General features: G+C 45.3%; 1 protein-coding gene across 1 annotated transcript in view; it reads right to left on the bottom strand.

Annotated features, from left to right (window-relative positions):
- ME3 (malic enzyme 3) overlaps positions 1-16,911 on the bottom strand; it is a 306,056-nt gene that overhangs the window by 28,098 nt on the left and 261,047 nt on the right. The window contains exon 10 of the mRNA XM_082248513.1: positions 12,761-12,866. Coding sequence (XP_082104639.1) covers positions 12,761-12,866 — 106 coding nt within the window. The remainder of the gene's footprint in view (positions 1-12,760; positions 12,867-16,911) is intronic.

Raw genomic sequence — 16,911 nt, 5'->3', positions numbered from 1 at the left:
GAAAGGTGGATCTCTCTCACACGTACCGACACAGACTATCCCCCAATTTAACTGATCCCCAAAGGTTTTTGATTAAATAGCGGAATAGAAAATATGATCCCAAAAAAGTGTATGTATATCACACGTACACAACCACACTGGGCCCCAATTACTATTGTTTGTACCCCTAAAAGGCTAGATGAGGAGTAGGGGGAGTATGGAACAGGCAGCACCCTCAAACCTTCAGAAGTATGAGATGAACCCCAACAACTTGGAAAGGTGGATCTCTCTCACACGTACCGACACAGACTATCCCGCAATTCAATTGATCCTCAAAGGTTTTTATTGAATAGCGGAATAGGAAATATGATCAAAAAAAGTGTATGTATCTCGCACGTACACAACCACACTAGGCCCCAATTACTATTGTTTGTACCCCTAAAAGGCTAGATGAGGAGTAGGGGGGGTATGGAACAGGCAGCACCCTCAAACCTTCAGAAGTATGAGATGAACCCCAACAACTTGGAAAGGTGGATCTCTCTCACACGTACCGACACAGACTATCCCCCAATTTAACTGATCCCCAAAGGTTTTTGATTAAATAGCGGAATAGAAAATATGATCCAAAAAAAGTGTATGTATATCACACGTACACAACCACACTAGGCCCCAATTACTATTGTTTGTACCCCTAAAAGGCTAGATGAGGAGTAGGGGGGGTATGGAACAGGCAGCACCCTCAAACCTTCAGAAGTATGAGATGAACCCCAACAACTTGGAAAGGTGGATCTCTCTCACACGTACCAACACAGACTATCCCCCAATTTAACTGATCCCCAAAGGTTTTTGATTAAATAGCGGAATAGAAAATATGATCCCAAAAAAGTGTATGTATATCACACGTACACAACCACACTAGGCCCCAATTACTATTGTTTGTACCCCTAAAAGGCTAGGAGTAGGGGGAGTATGGAACAGGCAGCACCCTCAAACCTTCAGAAGTATGAGATGAACCCCAACAACTTGGAAAGGTGGATCTCTCTCACACGTACCAACACAGACTATCCCCCAATTTAACTGATCCCCAAAGGTTTTTGATTAAATAGCGGAATAGAAAATATGATCCAAAAAAAGTGTATGTATATCACACGTACACAACCACACTAGGCCCCAATTACTATTGTTTGTACCCCTAAAAGGCTAGGAGTAGGGGGAGTATGGAACAGGCAGCACCCTCAAACCTTCAGAAGTATGAGATGAACCCCAACAACTTGGAAAGGTGGATCTCTCTCACACGTACCAACACAGACTATCCCCCAATTTAACTGATCCCCAAAGGTTTTTGATTAAATAGCGGAATAGAAAATATGATCCCAAAAAAGTGTATGTATATCACACGTACACAACCACACTAGGCCCCAATTACTATTGTTTGTACCCCTAAAAGGCTAGGAGTAGGGGGAGTATGGAACAGGCAGCACCCTCAAACCTTCAGAAGTATGAGATGAACCCCAACAACTTGGAAAGGTGGATCTCTCTCACACGTACCAACACAGACTATCCCCCAATTTAACTGATCCCCAAAGGTTTTTGATTAAATAGCGGAATAGAAAATATGATCCCAAAAAAGTGTATGTATATCACACGTACACAACCACACTAGGCCCCAATTACTATTGTTTGTACCCCTAAAAGGCTAGGAGTAGGGGGAGTATGGAACAGGCAGCACCCTCAAACCTTCAGAAGTATGAGATGAACCCCAACAACTTGGAAAGGTGGATCTCTCTCACACGTACCAACACAGACTATCCCCCAATTTAACTGATCCCCAAAGGTTTTTGATTAAATAGCGGAATAGAAAATATGATCCCAAAAAAGTGTATGTATATCACACGTACACAACCACACTAGGCCCCAATTACTATTGTTTGTACCCCTAAAAGGCTAGGAGTAGGGGGAGTATGGAACAGGCAGCACCCTCAAACCTTCAGAAGTATGAGATGAACCCCAACAACTTGGAAAGGTGGATCTCTCTCACACGTACCAACACAGACTATCCCCCAATTTAACTGATCCCCAAAGGTTTTTGATTAAATAGCGGAATAGAAAATATGATCCCAAAAAAGTGTATGTATATCACACGTACACAACCACACTAGGCCCCAATTACTATTGTTTGTACCCCTAAAAGGCTAGGAGTAGGGGGAGTATGGAACAGGCAGCACCCTCAAACCTTCAGAAGTATGAGATGAACCCCAACAACTTGGAAAGGTGGATCTCTCTCACACGTACCAACACAGACTATCCCCCAATTTAACTGATCCCCAAAGGTTTTTGATTAAATAGCGGAATAGAAAATATGATCCCAAAAAAGTGTATGTATATCACACGTACACAACCACACTAGGCCCCAATTACTATTGTTTGTACCCCTAAAAGGCTAGGAGTAGGGGGAGTATGGAACAGGCAGCACCCTCAAACCTTCAGAAGTATGAGATGAACCCCAACAACTTGGAAAGGTGGATCTCTCTCACACGTACCAACACAGACTATCCCCCAATTTAACTGATCCCCAAAGGTTTTTGATTAAATAGCGGAATAGAAAATATGATCCCAAAAAAGTGTATGTATATCACACGTACACAACCACACTAGGCCCCAATTACTATTGTTTGTACCCCTAAAAGGCTAGGAGTAGGGGGAGTATGGAACAGGCAGCACCCTCAAACCTTCAGAAGTATGAGATGAACCCCAACAACTTGGAAAGGTGGATCTCTCTCACACGTACCAACACAGACTATCCCCCAATTTAACTGATCCCCAAAGGTTTTTGATTAAATAGCGGAATAGAAAATATGATCCCAAAAAAGTGTATGTATATCACACGTACACAACCACACTAGGCCCCAATTACTATTGTTTGTACCCCTAAAAGGCTAGGAGTAGGGGGAGTATGGAACAGGCAGCACCCTCAAACCTTCAGAAGTATGAGATGAACCCCAACAACTTGGAAAGGTGGATCTCTCTCACACGTACCAACACAGACTATCCCCCAATTTAACTGATCCCCAAAGGTTTTTGATTAAATAGCGGAATAGAAAATATGATCCCAAAAAAGTGTATGTATATCACACGTACACAACCACACTAGGCCCCAATTACTATTGTTTGTACCCCTAAAAGGCTAGGAGTAGGGGGAGTATGGAACAGGCAGCACCCTCAAACCTTCAGAAGTATGAGATGAACCCCAACAACTTGGAAAGGTGGATCTCTCTCACACGTACCAACACAGACTATCCCCCAATTTAACTGATCCCCAAAGGTTTTTGATTAAATAGCGGAATAGAAAATATGATCCCAAAAAAGTGTATGTATATCACACGTACACAACCACACTAGGCCCCAATTACTATTGTTTGTACCCCTAAAAGGCTAGGAGTAGGGGGAGTATGGAACAGGCAGCACCCTCAAACCTTCAGAAGTATGAGATGAACCCCAACAACTTGGAAAGGTGGATCTCTCTCACACGTACCAACACAGACTATCCCCCAATTTAACTGATCCCCAAAGGTTTTTGATTAAATAGCGGAATAGAAAATATGATCCCAAAAAAGTGTATGTATATCACACGTACACAACCACACTAGGCCCCAATTACTATTGTTTGTACCCCTAAAAGGCTAGGAGTAGGGGGAGTATGGAACAGGCAGCACCCTCAAACCTTCAGAAGTATGAGATGAACCCCAACAACTTGGAAAGGTGGATCTCTCTCACACGTACCAACACAGACTATCCCCCAATTTAACTGATCCCCAAAGGTTTTTGATTAAATAGCGGAATAGAAAATATGATCCCAAAAAAGTGTATGTATATCACACGTACACAACCACACTAGGCCCCAATTACTATTGTTTGTACCCCTAAAAGGCTAGGAGTAGGGGGAGTATGGAACAGGCAGCACCCTCAAACCTTCAGAAGTATGAGATGAACCCCAACAACTTGGAAAGGTGGATCTCTCTCACACGTACCAACACAGACTATCCCCCAATTTAACTGATCCCCAAAGGTTTTTGATTAAATAGCGGAATAGAAAATATGATCCCAAAAAAGTGTATGTATATCACACGTACACAACCACACTAGGCCCCAATTACTATTGTTTGTACCCCTAAAAGGCTAGGAGTAGGGGGAGTATGGAACAGGCAGCACCCTCAAACCTTCAGAAGTATGAGATGAACCCCAACAACTTGGAAAGGTGGATCTCTCTCACACGTACCAACACAGACTATCCCCCAATTTAACTGATCCCCAAAGGTTTTTGATTAAATAGCGGAATAGAAAATATGATCCCAAAAAAGTGTATGTATATCACACGTACACAACCACACTAGGCCCCAATTACTATTGTTTGTACCCCTAAAAGGCTAGGAGTAGGGGGAGTATGGAACAGGCAGCACCCTCAAACCTTCAGAAGTATGAGATGAACCCCAACAACTTGGAAAGGTGGATCTCTCTCACACGTACCAACACAGACTATCCCCCAATTTAACTGATCCCCAAAGGTTTTTGATTAAATAGCGGAATAGAAAATATGATCCCAAAAAAGTGTATGTATATCACACGTACACAACCACACTAGGCCCCAATTACTATTGTTTGTACCCCTAAAAGGCTAGGAGTAGGGGGAGTATGGAACAGGCAGCACCCTCAAACCTTCAGAAGTATGAGATGAACCCCAACAACTTGGAAAGGTGGATCTCTCTCACACGTACCAACACAGACTATCCCCCAATTTAACTGATCCCCAAAGGTTTTTGATTAAACAGCGGAATAGAAAATATGATCCCAAAAAAGTGTATGTATATCACACGTACACAACCACACTAGGCCCCAATTACTATTGTTTGTACCCCTAAAAGGCTAGGAGTAGGGGGAGTATGGAACAGGCAGCACCCTCAAACCTTCAGAAGTATGAGATGAACCCCAACAACTTGGAAAGGTGGATCTCTCTCACACGTACCAACACAGACTATCCCCCAATTTAACTGATCCCCAAAGGTTTTTGATTAAATAGCGGAATAGAAAATATGATCCCAAAAAAGTGTATGTATATCACACGTACACAACCACACTAGGCCCCAATTACTATTGTTTGTACCCCTAAAAGGCTAGATGAGGAGTAGGGGGAGTATGGAACAGGCAGCACCCTCAAACCTTCAGAAGTATGAGATTGTGTTCACTGTACCCCACAAAGATTGAGTTCACTGCACCCCACAATGATTGTGTTCACTGCACCCCACAAAGATTGTGTTCACTGCACCTCACAAAGATTGTGTTCACTGTACCCCCCAAAGATTGTGTTCACTGCACCCCACAAAGATTCTGTTCACTGTACCCCACAAAGATTGTGTTCACTGCACCCCAAAAAGATTGTGTTCACTGCACCCCAAAAAGGATGTTGTTCACTGCACCCCAAAAAGGATGTTGTTCACTCCACCCCAAAAAGATTGTGTTCACTGCACCCCACAAAGATTGTGTTCACTGCACCCCAAAAAGATTGTGTTCACTGCACCCCAAAAATGATTTTGTTCACTGCACCCCAAAAAGGATTTTGTTCACTGCACCCCAAAAAGGATGTTGTTCACTCCACCCTAAAAAGATTGTGTTCACTGCACCCCAAAAAGATTGTGTTCACTGCACCCCACAAAGGATTTTGTTCACTGCACCCCAAAAAGATTGTGTTCACTGCACCCCAAAAAGGATGTTGTTCACTGCACCCCAAAAAGGATTTTGTTCACTGCACCCCAAAAAGATTGTGTTCACTGCACCCCACAAAGGATTTTGTTCACTGCACCCCACAAAGGATTTTGTTCACTGCACCCCACAAAGGATTTTGTTCACTGCACCCCACAAAGATTGTGTTCACTGCACACCAAAAAGGATTGTGTTCACTGCACCCCAAAAAGATTTTGTTCACTGCACCCCAAAAAGATTGTGTTCACTGCAGCCCAAAAAGATTGTGTTCACTGCAGCCCAAAAAGATTGTGTTCACTGCAGCCCAAAAAGATTGTGTTCACTGCAGCCCAAAAAGATTGTGTTCACTGCAGCTCACACACAGAAAAATGGATGTGGATCACTGACACCTGCCTATCTCCAATCCCACACCACACAGCAATATCGATTGTAGTTTGTAGAACACAGTTTCCCTAAAATTCAGCAGACTCTGTCCCTAACAGGATTGAGAAGAGATCGTAGATCAGGATTGAGTGCAGACCCCACCCCCCACACAGCAATATCGATTGTAGTTTGTAGAAGACACTGACCCTATAATTCAGCAGACTCTATCCCTAAAATGCCTACAACTCGCCCTGCCTAAACACTCCGACCTGTCCCTCAATTCTATCCGGACACAAATGGTTTTTTCCTGCCTATCTTTCCCTAATCAGCAGCCAGCACGTTGATGTGTGCTCTGTCCCTGAATCTAAGCAGCATAATGACGCCGCTGCGGCTGCCTCGAACTTATAAAGACTTGGTCACATGCTTCAGACGGCCAATCACAGCTACTGAGACATTTGCAGGCATGGCTGGGATGGCTTAAGGCACACCAGTTAAACGATTGTTGATTGGCTGTTGAAAGCCCGCCATGAAAAGAGCGCCAAAGCATGCAAAACCCGGAAATAAAACGACCGAACACGGATTTTTACCCGAACATACAGTAAAGTGTCCGTGTCCGTGTTCGGGTACAAAAAATCCAATTATTCGGTACGAACACGAATAATACAGTCCGTGTTCGCTCAACACTAGACAGGACCTCTTTTTTGTGAGATCTGGGGTCAAAAAGTCCTCAGATCTCACAAGTACACTAAAAGATAGAAAAAATAAAAAAAAAAAAAATTAAAAAAAAATTAAATAAAATGAAAAAAAAAAAAAGGGACCTTTAAACTGGTTGCTAGGCAATGACGTTTGCCGTAGCTCCGGTCCTCCAAGACCATAGAGTCAAGTGAGGGCAAGCTTGCCCTCACTCGACATCCTGTCTGTGAGGATCTGGGACCGGATCGTTTTCCCCGCTGCCGGCGGGTCCGGTAAACGGGGAAAAGGACCAGAATGCAGCGGGAGGGGCACCTCTTCCGCCACCCCGGAAGGGTGATCCCGCGGCGAATCCGCCGCTGGGACCACCCTTATCGGAAAGCCAACCGTCCACCGTTTAAAAAAATACCAGGGTTGTGGCAGCTATCTGCTGCCATAACACCGGTATTTAGGTTTAAACGGACGACGTATATAAACCTTTTTGGACTTGGACATGGTGGCTGTATGAAGGGTGACAGGTACTCGGGTACTTTGCTGGGCAGGTGACAGGTACTCTGGTACTGATGAGCAAGTGGCAGGTACTTGAGTACTCCGATAGGCAGGTGACAGGTACTCGGGTACTCTTATGGGCAGGTGACAGGCAGGTGATAGGTACTGATGAGTAGTACTGATACTGATAGGTGATACTGATACTGTACTGATGGGTACGGATGATCAGTACTGATACTAATAGGTGATAGGTACTGATGGGTACTGATGAGTACTGATGAGTAGTGATGGGTAATGATGAGCAGGTGGCAAGTACTTGGGTACTTCAGGTGTCAGGTACTCTGATGAGCAGGTGGAAGGTACTCGGGTACTCTGTTGGGTAGGTGACAGGTACTTGGGTACTCTGATGGGTAGGTGACAGGTACTCGGGTACTCCGATGACGGGTACTCAAAGTACCAGAGTACCTGTCAGAGTACCCGAGTACCTGTCATCAGGGTACCCGAGTACCCGTCATCAGAGTATCCGAGTACCCGTCATCAGAGTATCCGAGTACCCGTCATCAGAGTACCCGAGTACCCGTCATCAGAGTACCCGAGTACCCGTCATCAGAGTACCCGAGTACCCGTCATCAGAGTACCCGAGTACCCGTCATCAGAGTACCCGAGTACCTGTCATCAGAGTACCTGAGTACCTGTCATCAGAGTACCCGAGTACCCATCATCAGAGTACCCGAGTACCTGTCACCAGCCCATCAGAGTACCTGTCATCAGAGTACCCGAGTACCTGTCATCAGAGTACCCGAGTACCTGTCATCAGAGTACCCGAGTACCTATCATCAGAGTACCCGAGTACCTGTCATCAGAGTACCCGAGTACCTGTCATCAGAGTACCCGAGTACCTGTCATCAGAGTACCCGAGTACCTGTCATCAGCCCATCAGAGTACCCGAGTACCTGTCATCAGAGTACCTGATGGGCTGGTGACAGGTACTCGGGTACTTTGATGGGCTAGTGACAGGTGCTCTTTATTGGGGGGGGGCAATCAGTGTGTTTGGGGTGCACTGTAGTTGGTAACTAGCTGTTACCACACTCTCTTCCTCACACAGGATCAGTGTGTGAGGAGGAGAACACGGTGACAGCTAGTTACCGTGTTCTCTGATGACATTTGTGACCGGCTGTGATTGGACACAGCCGGTCACGTGGTAAAGAGCCAATTTCATTGGCTCTTTACCTAGATCGGGGATCGACTCTGTCCGAGGGACGAGCGTCGTCCCCGATCGCCGCGCATTAAGGAAGGAACGAGCGGCTCGCGCTGGAGCCGCTCATGTGATCGGCTGTGATTGACACAGCCGATCACGTGGTAAACAGCCAATTTCATTGGCTGTTTACCTTGATCGGGGTTGGGCTCAGTCCGAGGGACGAGCCTCACCCCCGATCGCCGCGCTGCGCGCCCCCGGGGGCGCGCAGTAGCAGGGAGATCCGGGCGCCGTCATATGACGTCCGCCCGGATCGAGAAAGGATTTGTGCCGACGTCATTTGACATGACGCGGTACGGAAGGGGTTAAAGAGACCCTGTCACCAGACCATAAATTTCAACAAAATTCTTCCAATAAGATTATAAGTGCATTCAACATATTTTCTTCATGTTATTTACAGTAAAAGCCTCCCTTGTGTAGACATCCAAAAGTCCTGAGACTGCTGTTGGGTGCTGCCATCTTTGATGTGATGTCAGCAGTCCCAGCAGACTGAGAGTTGTCACTCAACTGAAACTCTAAAGTATTCCCCATTTGCTCCTCCTCCCAGCAGATAAATTAAAGGTTACGTAGGTAGGGGAGGGGTGGAGGAGCTGGGTCAGCACAGACAGTAATCAGACACCAGAAGAGAAGAGAGCCATGATGTTCAAGGAGGGAGAGGGCTATACTAGGGAACTGGTCATTCCTGAAGTAGTCAAATTGTCTAGCAAGTTCAAAGGTGCATTGCAAATGAATAAAAAAGGGTTTGCACAAAAGAGAAAAAACCCCCACTGCAAAGCCTTCCTTTCTTTCTTTCCCTCCTTTGCCTCGCCCCCTTCTTTTCCTTCTTTTTTTGAATTTTTTAATTTTGTATCTTTTGGATTTTATAAATTTTTTGCTAATTTCTTGTCTATTGATATTGTGACAGACCCAACCAGGACAAGGGCTTTTGGAGAGGACTAGGGGCCAGCCTCCTACCCACTGATTATGGCCCATGGAGAGAGCAGATAGTTCTCTAATTATGGACAGCCACGTAATTACCTTCTGGGGTGGATGGAAAGATGTAATATAATTCTCGCACAAGCTATTGTCAGCTAGTCTTGTATGCTTGGCTAGAATATCTGGTTCCTATGTCCAAACTGGAGGAAGATGTATACTGATGGAAGCTCCCAAGCTAGGTGCTGGATGGTTCCATTCCATCACATTTGCTGGCAAGTGGTGGGATGCTTCCTGAGGTCTGAGACATCCGAACCACCATTGGGATTTGGGGTCCGGTTAGCAGAAGAAGAGAGGTACAGATACTAGCTGCCATGGAAGAGGAATTTGTAAGGTGAGTGCAAGAGATGCAGATGAAGAACAGAGGACCAGTGCCAACGAAGGTCCTGCTGGGATGGTATGACTCTGTCCGCTGGCAACTCTGGAAGGAAGAGGTGGACCAAGAGCAGCGCCGCCAGTGAAAATTTCTCTTCTCCACCCAGGAATGGTACTGGTCGCAGAATGGATGGCGGGTGCTGTTTTTGGGAGAACAACCACACAAGGAATGGGCAGCTGAGTTACGCAGGCTGGTCCGGGCAGAGATTCGGCTGGACAAAAGCTACAGAGCCCTCTGGTGCCCTTGGACAGAGGATGACAGCCTGACGGAAGGTTTTGGCTAATTCGGCCTGGGGTTGTTTTACATGAAGCGGTCAGGGGACCCTGACTTTGGCAATGATCTGGAGTGGCGGTTGGAGGAAATCATGGATTACAGAGAACAGATGCTGAACATCTCGGAAGTGCGCTGGAAGACATGGAGTTTCTGGCCGTTCAAGAATGGTTGCTGGATGGTTTTGTCACAGATATGATCCTCTCTGCCATCCTTTATAAAAGGTCCTTGAATAGTCTTTATGCTTTCATCTTATTGCTGGAATGTCATTTCAATCCATGGAGTTCAATTCACACCCAAACTTTTTTTTTTTATCTCAACACTATACCAACTTCTTATCTATTTCTCACATTTTTTCACATACTTTATTTTCCTCACACATCTTATAGAAATTATTTCAGTTCATTCCAAACAAAAATGTATTTTTCTTCTTCATTCTCACTTCCATATCATTCAGTCTTATTAATCTTCCCTTTTTTCATAAATTCTTTTCACCTTTTCTTTATTTCTTATTTTTTTTTTCTTCTTCATCACTTTCTTCTTTTCCTTATTGATTATTCACCATGACTTCCTTTTAAATCGTTTTTCTTTTTTGTCAGTTATTATTTTCATTCTTTACTTTTATTTTTTTTTTTCATCCTTACATATTTTATTTTTTGTTTATTTTTACTTAATTTTCACTTTACATTCCACACTTCATTCTCCCTTATTTTTATAAATCAGTGGTATAGCCAGTGGAGCAGCGTCGGCTGAAGCCATCACATACATCCACATGCATTGGGCTGGGTGAGTGGCGTCCTACACCTTTTACACTGGCAAGGAGCACAGAAACTATTATTATTATTAAAATAAAAAAAAAAAACGAGTCACTGCGGTTCAAAAATGCATATACAATATCTCACAAAAGTGAGTACACCCCTCACATTTTTGTAAATATTTTATTCTATCTTTTCATGTGACAACACTAAAGAAATTACACTTTGCTACAATGTAAAGTAGAGAGTGTACAGCTTGAGCATGATCTCCTCCCTTTGGGGACTGGGCCGCAGGGCAGTATTCCAACATGATAATGGCCCCAAAAACACCTCCAAGACGACCACTGCCTAGTTGAGGGTAAAGGTGATGGAATGGCCAAGCATGTCTCCAGACCTAAACCCTATTGAGCATCTGTGGGGCATCCTTAACCACTTCCTGCCCGCCCTATAGGCAAATGACAGCAGGAAGGTGGTTGCATTATCCTGACCAGACGTCACTGGACCGGGGGGCGCACAGAGCGGCGATCGGCGATGCAGCGTGTAACTCTGACACACCGCATCTCTGATTTCAGTAAAGAGCCTACTGACATAGGCTCTTTACCATGTGACCAGCTGTGTCCAATCACAGCTGGCCACATAGTAAATAGGAAGTGCTGTTGATCGGCTTTCCTCAGTTCGTGCCTAACAGGCATTGATTACCAGTGCAGACCCTTGGGGGGGGGGGGGCTGCCACTAGAACCACCAGGGATGCCCATCCATGACCCCAGGGATGCCCACCATGGCCACCAGGGATGGCAATCAGGGCTTAGGGAGCCCGTCAGTGCCCTCCCCATCAGTGCTGCCCGCCAGTGCCCTCCCCATCAGTGCTGCCCACCAGTGCCCATCATTTCAATTTATCATTGCCCCCCACCAGTGCCTGTTATTGCCCACCAGTGCCACCTATCAGTGCCGTCTATCAGTGTCCATCAGTGCCACCTATCAGTGCCGCCTATCAGGGCCCATCAGTGCCCACCAATGCTGCATATCAGTGCCGCATATTAGTGCCACCCCATCAGTGCCTCCTCATCAGTGCCTCCTCATCAGTGCCTCCTCATCAGTGCAGGAAAAAACTTATCCATTTACAAAATTTTAGAACATAAACAAAAAAACTTTTTTTTTCAAACTTTTCGGTCTTTTTTTATTTGTTTAGCAAAAAAGAAAAAACCTTGCGGTGATCAAATACCACCAAAAGACAGCTCTATTTGTGGGGAAAAATGACATAAACTTGGTTTAGGTACAATGTTGCATGACCGCGCAATTGTCATTCAAAATGCAACAGCGCTAAAAGCTATAAATTGGCCTGGGCGGGAAGGGGGGAAAGTGCCCGGTATTGAAGTGGTTAAACGGAAGGTGGAGGAGCGCAAGGTCTCTAACATCCACCAGCTCCGTAATGTCATCACGGAGGAGTGGAAGAGGACTCCAGTGGCAACCTGTGAAGTTCTGGTGAACTCCATGCCCAAGAGAGTTAAGGCAGTGCTGGAAAATAATGGTGCCCACACAAAATATTGACACTTTGGGCCCAATTTGGATATTTTGAATTAGGGGTGTACTCACTTTTGTTGCCAGCGGTTTAGAAATTAATGGTTGTGTGTTGAATTATTTTGAGGGGACAGTAAATTTACACTGTTATACAAGCTGTACACTCATTACATTGTAGCAAAGTGTCATTTCTACAGTGTTGTCACATGAAAAGATAGAATAAAATATTTAGAAAAATGTGGGGGGTGTACTCACTTTTGTGAGATACTGTACCTAGACAGGGTAGACCTCCCGTAAATACAAATAAAACCAGTGATGTAACAATAAGTGTTTTCTTACCTATAATTGCTGAGGGCTTCAGTATTTCTACAGCTTCTTCCAGAGTTTTCACAGGAGGGTGTTCCTGGGCAAACATCTCCTTTTCATGATTCAGGTTCCCCCGTCCCTTTAAGAAAACAGAATGCCATGGCTTTATAAATGGAGTGTAAAAACGCTCATCGCACTTATAGCTTCAGAAAATAAAAAAATATTCTAAACATCTATATTTAAATACAAATGTACTCCAAGCAAACAGTGATAGCATTAAAATGCATGTGTGTGAACGTATTAACCTGCCAAGGGATTCGTAATGCCTTTTAGCCTATCACCTGATCAGGGCACTCCTGCCAGACATCACAGACAGGCCAAGGTCTCTCTGGAGGCTACACTGCAGGTGAGAAATACAGCTCTGTGTAGGACTAGTCCCAGACTGTGATTGGACAATCATTTAGTGCTAGCTACATAGCTACATATCTGGGGGAGGGGGCTTTTGGGGCACAGCATGGAGGAACCTCTAGCTAATAAGAGGAATATCCCAGTGCCTGCTTTTACTCCAGCAGCTTAGGTCTGCAGATTTGATAGGATTAGGTGCCTGATTTGAACTTGGTATTGCTCTTTTCTAATCCTATACAGTATTTCACATACTGGGAGAGAGAGAGAGACAGCAATAGCAACTAGAGATCGACCGATAATAATAGCAAAGCCGATATATCGAGGGACGATATGGACTTTCCCCAATATATATCGGAATTGGCTTTTTATTTACCGATATTGCCAATATTTCAGGGAAAGTGCTTGTACCGGGGTGATGCCTGCAGCTAGAAGCATCGTCCCGGTACCGATGTTCATAGCCAACAGTCAGCTGTCTTGTATTGACAACCGATGCGGCTGAGAAGGCGTTCGGCAGTCATTCCAAGGAGCAGGAGAGGACGTCCCCCCCCCTCCCGCCACCTTTCGCGGCTCGCTTGGGTCTCCCATCCCACCGGGAGACCCGGGCATCCTACCTTCACCGCCGCTGTCTGACCCGGGTCTCCATTTCTTTGAATTCGGCGCCGCCGCGTACCCGGAAGTGATGTCATGACATAACACTTCCGGGTACTGGCGGCGCCAAATTAAAAAAACGTACAGCATTCAAAACAGCCAAACTTGGTGCTTAAGTGCAGAGAAGGGTTTGGGGTCTTTAAGACCCCCAGATCCCTCCACCACAGTACCTGTAGACATTAAAAAAAAAAAAAATGTAATGTCCGAAAATATCGGCAGATACCGATACCCGATGACCAAAATATCGGCATCAGCGGTAAAAAAACGATATCGGTCGATCACTACTAGCAACCAATTCAGAGAAAGAGAGAGATAAGGTTATCAGTCCACTGCTCCTAATTTAACCTGGCCTTACACTGTTCAGTTGTGTCTGGTTCCCATTGAACCATCTGAAATTCGCTTAGTGGGTGGCCTTAATGGACTCATCCCGCCCCACATCCTTCATCTGAAAACATCAAAGGAGCAGACTGTAAAGTCCCATTCACAACTCTACGACTCTAAAGGCGTGTGATTTTGACACAACTTAATTTGTGCAACTTGGATATGACTTGTTGTCCCTCTGCAAAATCAGACCCACGGTTGCACCACTGTCTGAATATTCAGGTATGACTTTCATACAACTTCTGAGGATTACCACGGAAGTCTATGGCCCTCAATTTGCTTGAAAGTCAGACCAAAGTAATGCATGAACTACTTTGAAGTCGCTGGGACTTTAAGTCGCACATATCTGAATTTTTATCATTGGGAACGACTTGTCAGGCAACTTTGATGTCCAAAGTCGCATGACAAGTTGCACAAGTGTAAATGGGGTGAAAAACTGTCCGGCTGCACGGCAGCTGCATCCAATCAGATGCACCCGCTGTTTAGGTATTCTGACAGTGCCAAGCAGCTGCAAGAATACAACAGCCCAGCAGGGGGGATTCATCCATCTGTCCTGTACAAAACGGATAGAGGAATTCTTTAAATGTAATAGTGTATGGCAAGCTTAACTGTCCATTCACAGACTGGAGGCAGGGAGGTGACCAACCTTTATGGCTTAACTGATGTATAGAAAAGACAGGTCACTAACCCTGCTGTGCTGTCTGGCTGTGTAAATCTTAGGACCGGCCTAACAGAAGCACTAATCCTTTGATTGATAAAACGGCTCCCATATATGTATTTCAGTTGTGCATTTAGCCATTTTCATAGAGTTATGCTTGAAAAAAAAAAATACTTTTGTTGCATTCACATCAAATTTTATACAAAAACCTGATTCGGCCCGTGTCCATCTCTTCTGTAAAACTCAGGGTTTTATTGCCCGGCAGAGGACCGGTGACCAATATATTATCTTTTATTGTTTATTTCCTTTCCTCTATACACACCCTTCACAATTGTAATAAAGCACTGCGCCAGTTTAGTGAGCCAAAGGAAAACCAATATGTTCTTCCTTATATTTTTGGCACAACGGCGGCTAATCAGAGAGGGCCGGAGGGAACGGACTGCAGCCAAAAGTACGCAGTCCATGGGGATAGAATACAAAGACCTCACCACACCCAGCCAGTCAGTAATTGTTCAATAACTGGTCATCTCATCTACAGGCAAAAAGTCATGGGTTATGAAACTATAGTGATTTTACAGTCTTATAAGATTATATATGTGAATTCTTATTTTGGGGGGGGGGGGGGAGGGGGGGTTGTCCTTCTTGCCCCAACTCCCAAGCCAACATTCTTGGATAGTTAAGGATGACATATTTAGCACTGTGAAGCCTCTCCTGGCATATGTATGTAGCACCCTCCTAGGTAGGTGCTAGTGAGAGAGTATAGTTTTGAGCTCTGTCTGCTTACCAGAAGAGCTGCAGGTAAACCTATATTGTTCTATGCCTTCCAGAGAGTAGGATCTGTTAGTGAGGTCTGCTCATTGTGCTCAGGATGCAACTCAGTCTGTCTAGAGAGGGTTTCACGCTGGTCCAATAGGGAGCCATGTTGGACAGTGGGAGGAAACCTGACGAATGGGTGCACATGCTTTTGATACAGTCCTGATGACTGGCAGAGCGAAAGTCGCCTCGGTGCATGTTGGGATACTGTATAAAAGCCAGGAGCACATGTGCTCGTGGTCTTTCGATGGGGAGCGGAGTCCCGGAGGGAGGGGGCAGCTGCTTCCTCCTCTGTAGAGGTGCCATGCGGCCTCAGGGGGTCATTCTGAGGACCTGAGGAGTAGCAGTGAGGAGCTGAACCCAGAGGTCCAGGGAAGCTGACTGAAAGAGGAGACACTGGAGGATCTGTCTCTGCAGGACAGGGAGTACAGAAACTTGTGTCAAGGGGCCTGACCTGAGGGGGGCCACCCCTACTCCTAGGATAGTCAGTGGACGGGTGTCAGCGGGAAGAGGATGCTAGAGAGGGAGTATCCTGAAGATAGATTATCGTCCATCAAGTAATCTTGTTAGAGAGCAAAGAGAACAAGAGACTTAATCCCATTCACACTACTGGCAGTGTGGATTAACAGTATGGCTGTTCCACATCTTTCCAAGTGGAGTATTACACATTGTGAATAGTTCAGTATCCCACTATCCCCTTCTCCTATACCAAATTATTAATAAACAACAAATCATCCAACACTCCTAGATGAGCCATTCATGTGATGAGCCATTGGGAACAAGGAAGGATTCAGAGACGTGTTCTAGTAAATATGTGTTGGTAACCAGGGGAGCCCGCCAAGACAATATCCAGCAGTTCCTGCGGGGACAGTGCTACATGTACTTCACATATCCAGGGATGCTTCACGTTCATTTACAGAAGCCGGAGAAGAGCAGGCCTTTCATGCTTCATCAGGGAGTCTGGCTTTCTGAACCAAGAGAAGGCCCCTGATGAAGTCAGGAACAAAGATGGAGGCACAGGGCACAAGCTGTGGTCGGCGTGAGAGGTCGGTAACACAAGGCCAATGCTTGATCTGCTGGGCAGGTGAGTCTGTGAATTGAGGACAGTGCTGTATCACAGGTAGGAGGTGAAAAAAAATGCAGTGTTTCAAACTGAAGTTCCTCTTTAACCCCTTCCCGCCAGGTGGACGTCCATTGACATCCTTGACTTTCAGCTGCTCTACCAGGATGATGCCTGCAGCTACAGGCATCATCCTGGTATCTTTTTTTTTTTTCAGCC

The sequence above is a fragment of the Pelophylax lessonae genome (assembly GCF_965119305.1).
Source record: "Pelophylax lessonae genome assembly, chromosome: 2".
Taxonomy (NCBI): domain Eukaryota; kingdom Metazoa; phylum Chordata; class Amphibia; order Anura; family Ranidae; genus Pelophylax; species Pelophylax lessonae.
Note: the sequence above shows the minus strand (reverse complement) of the source record. Positions and strands in the feature narration are given on the sequence as shown.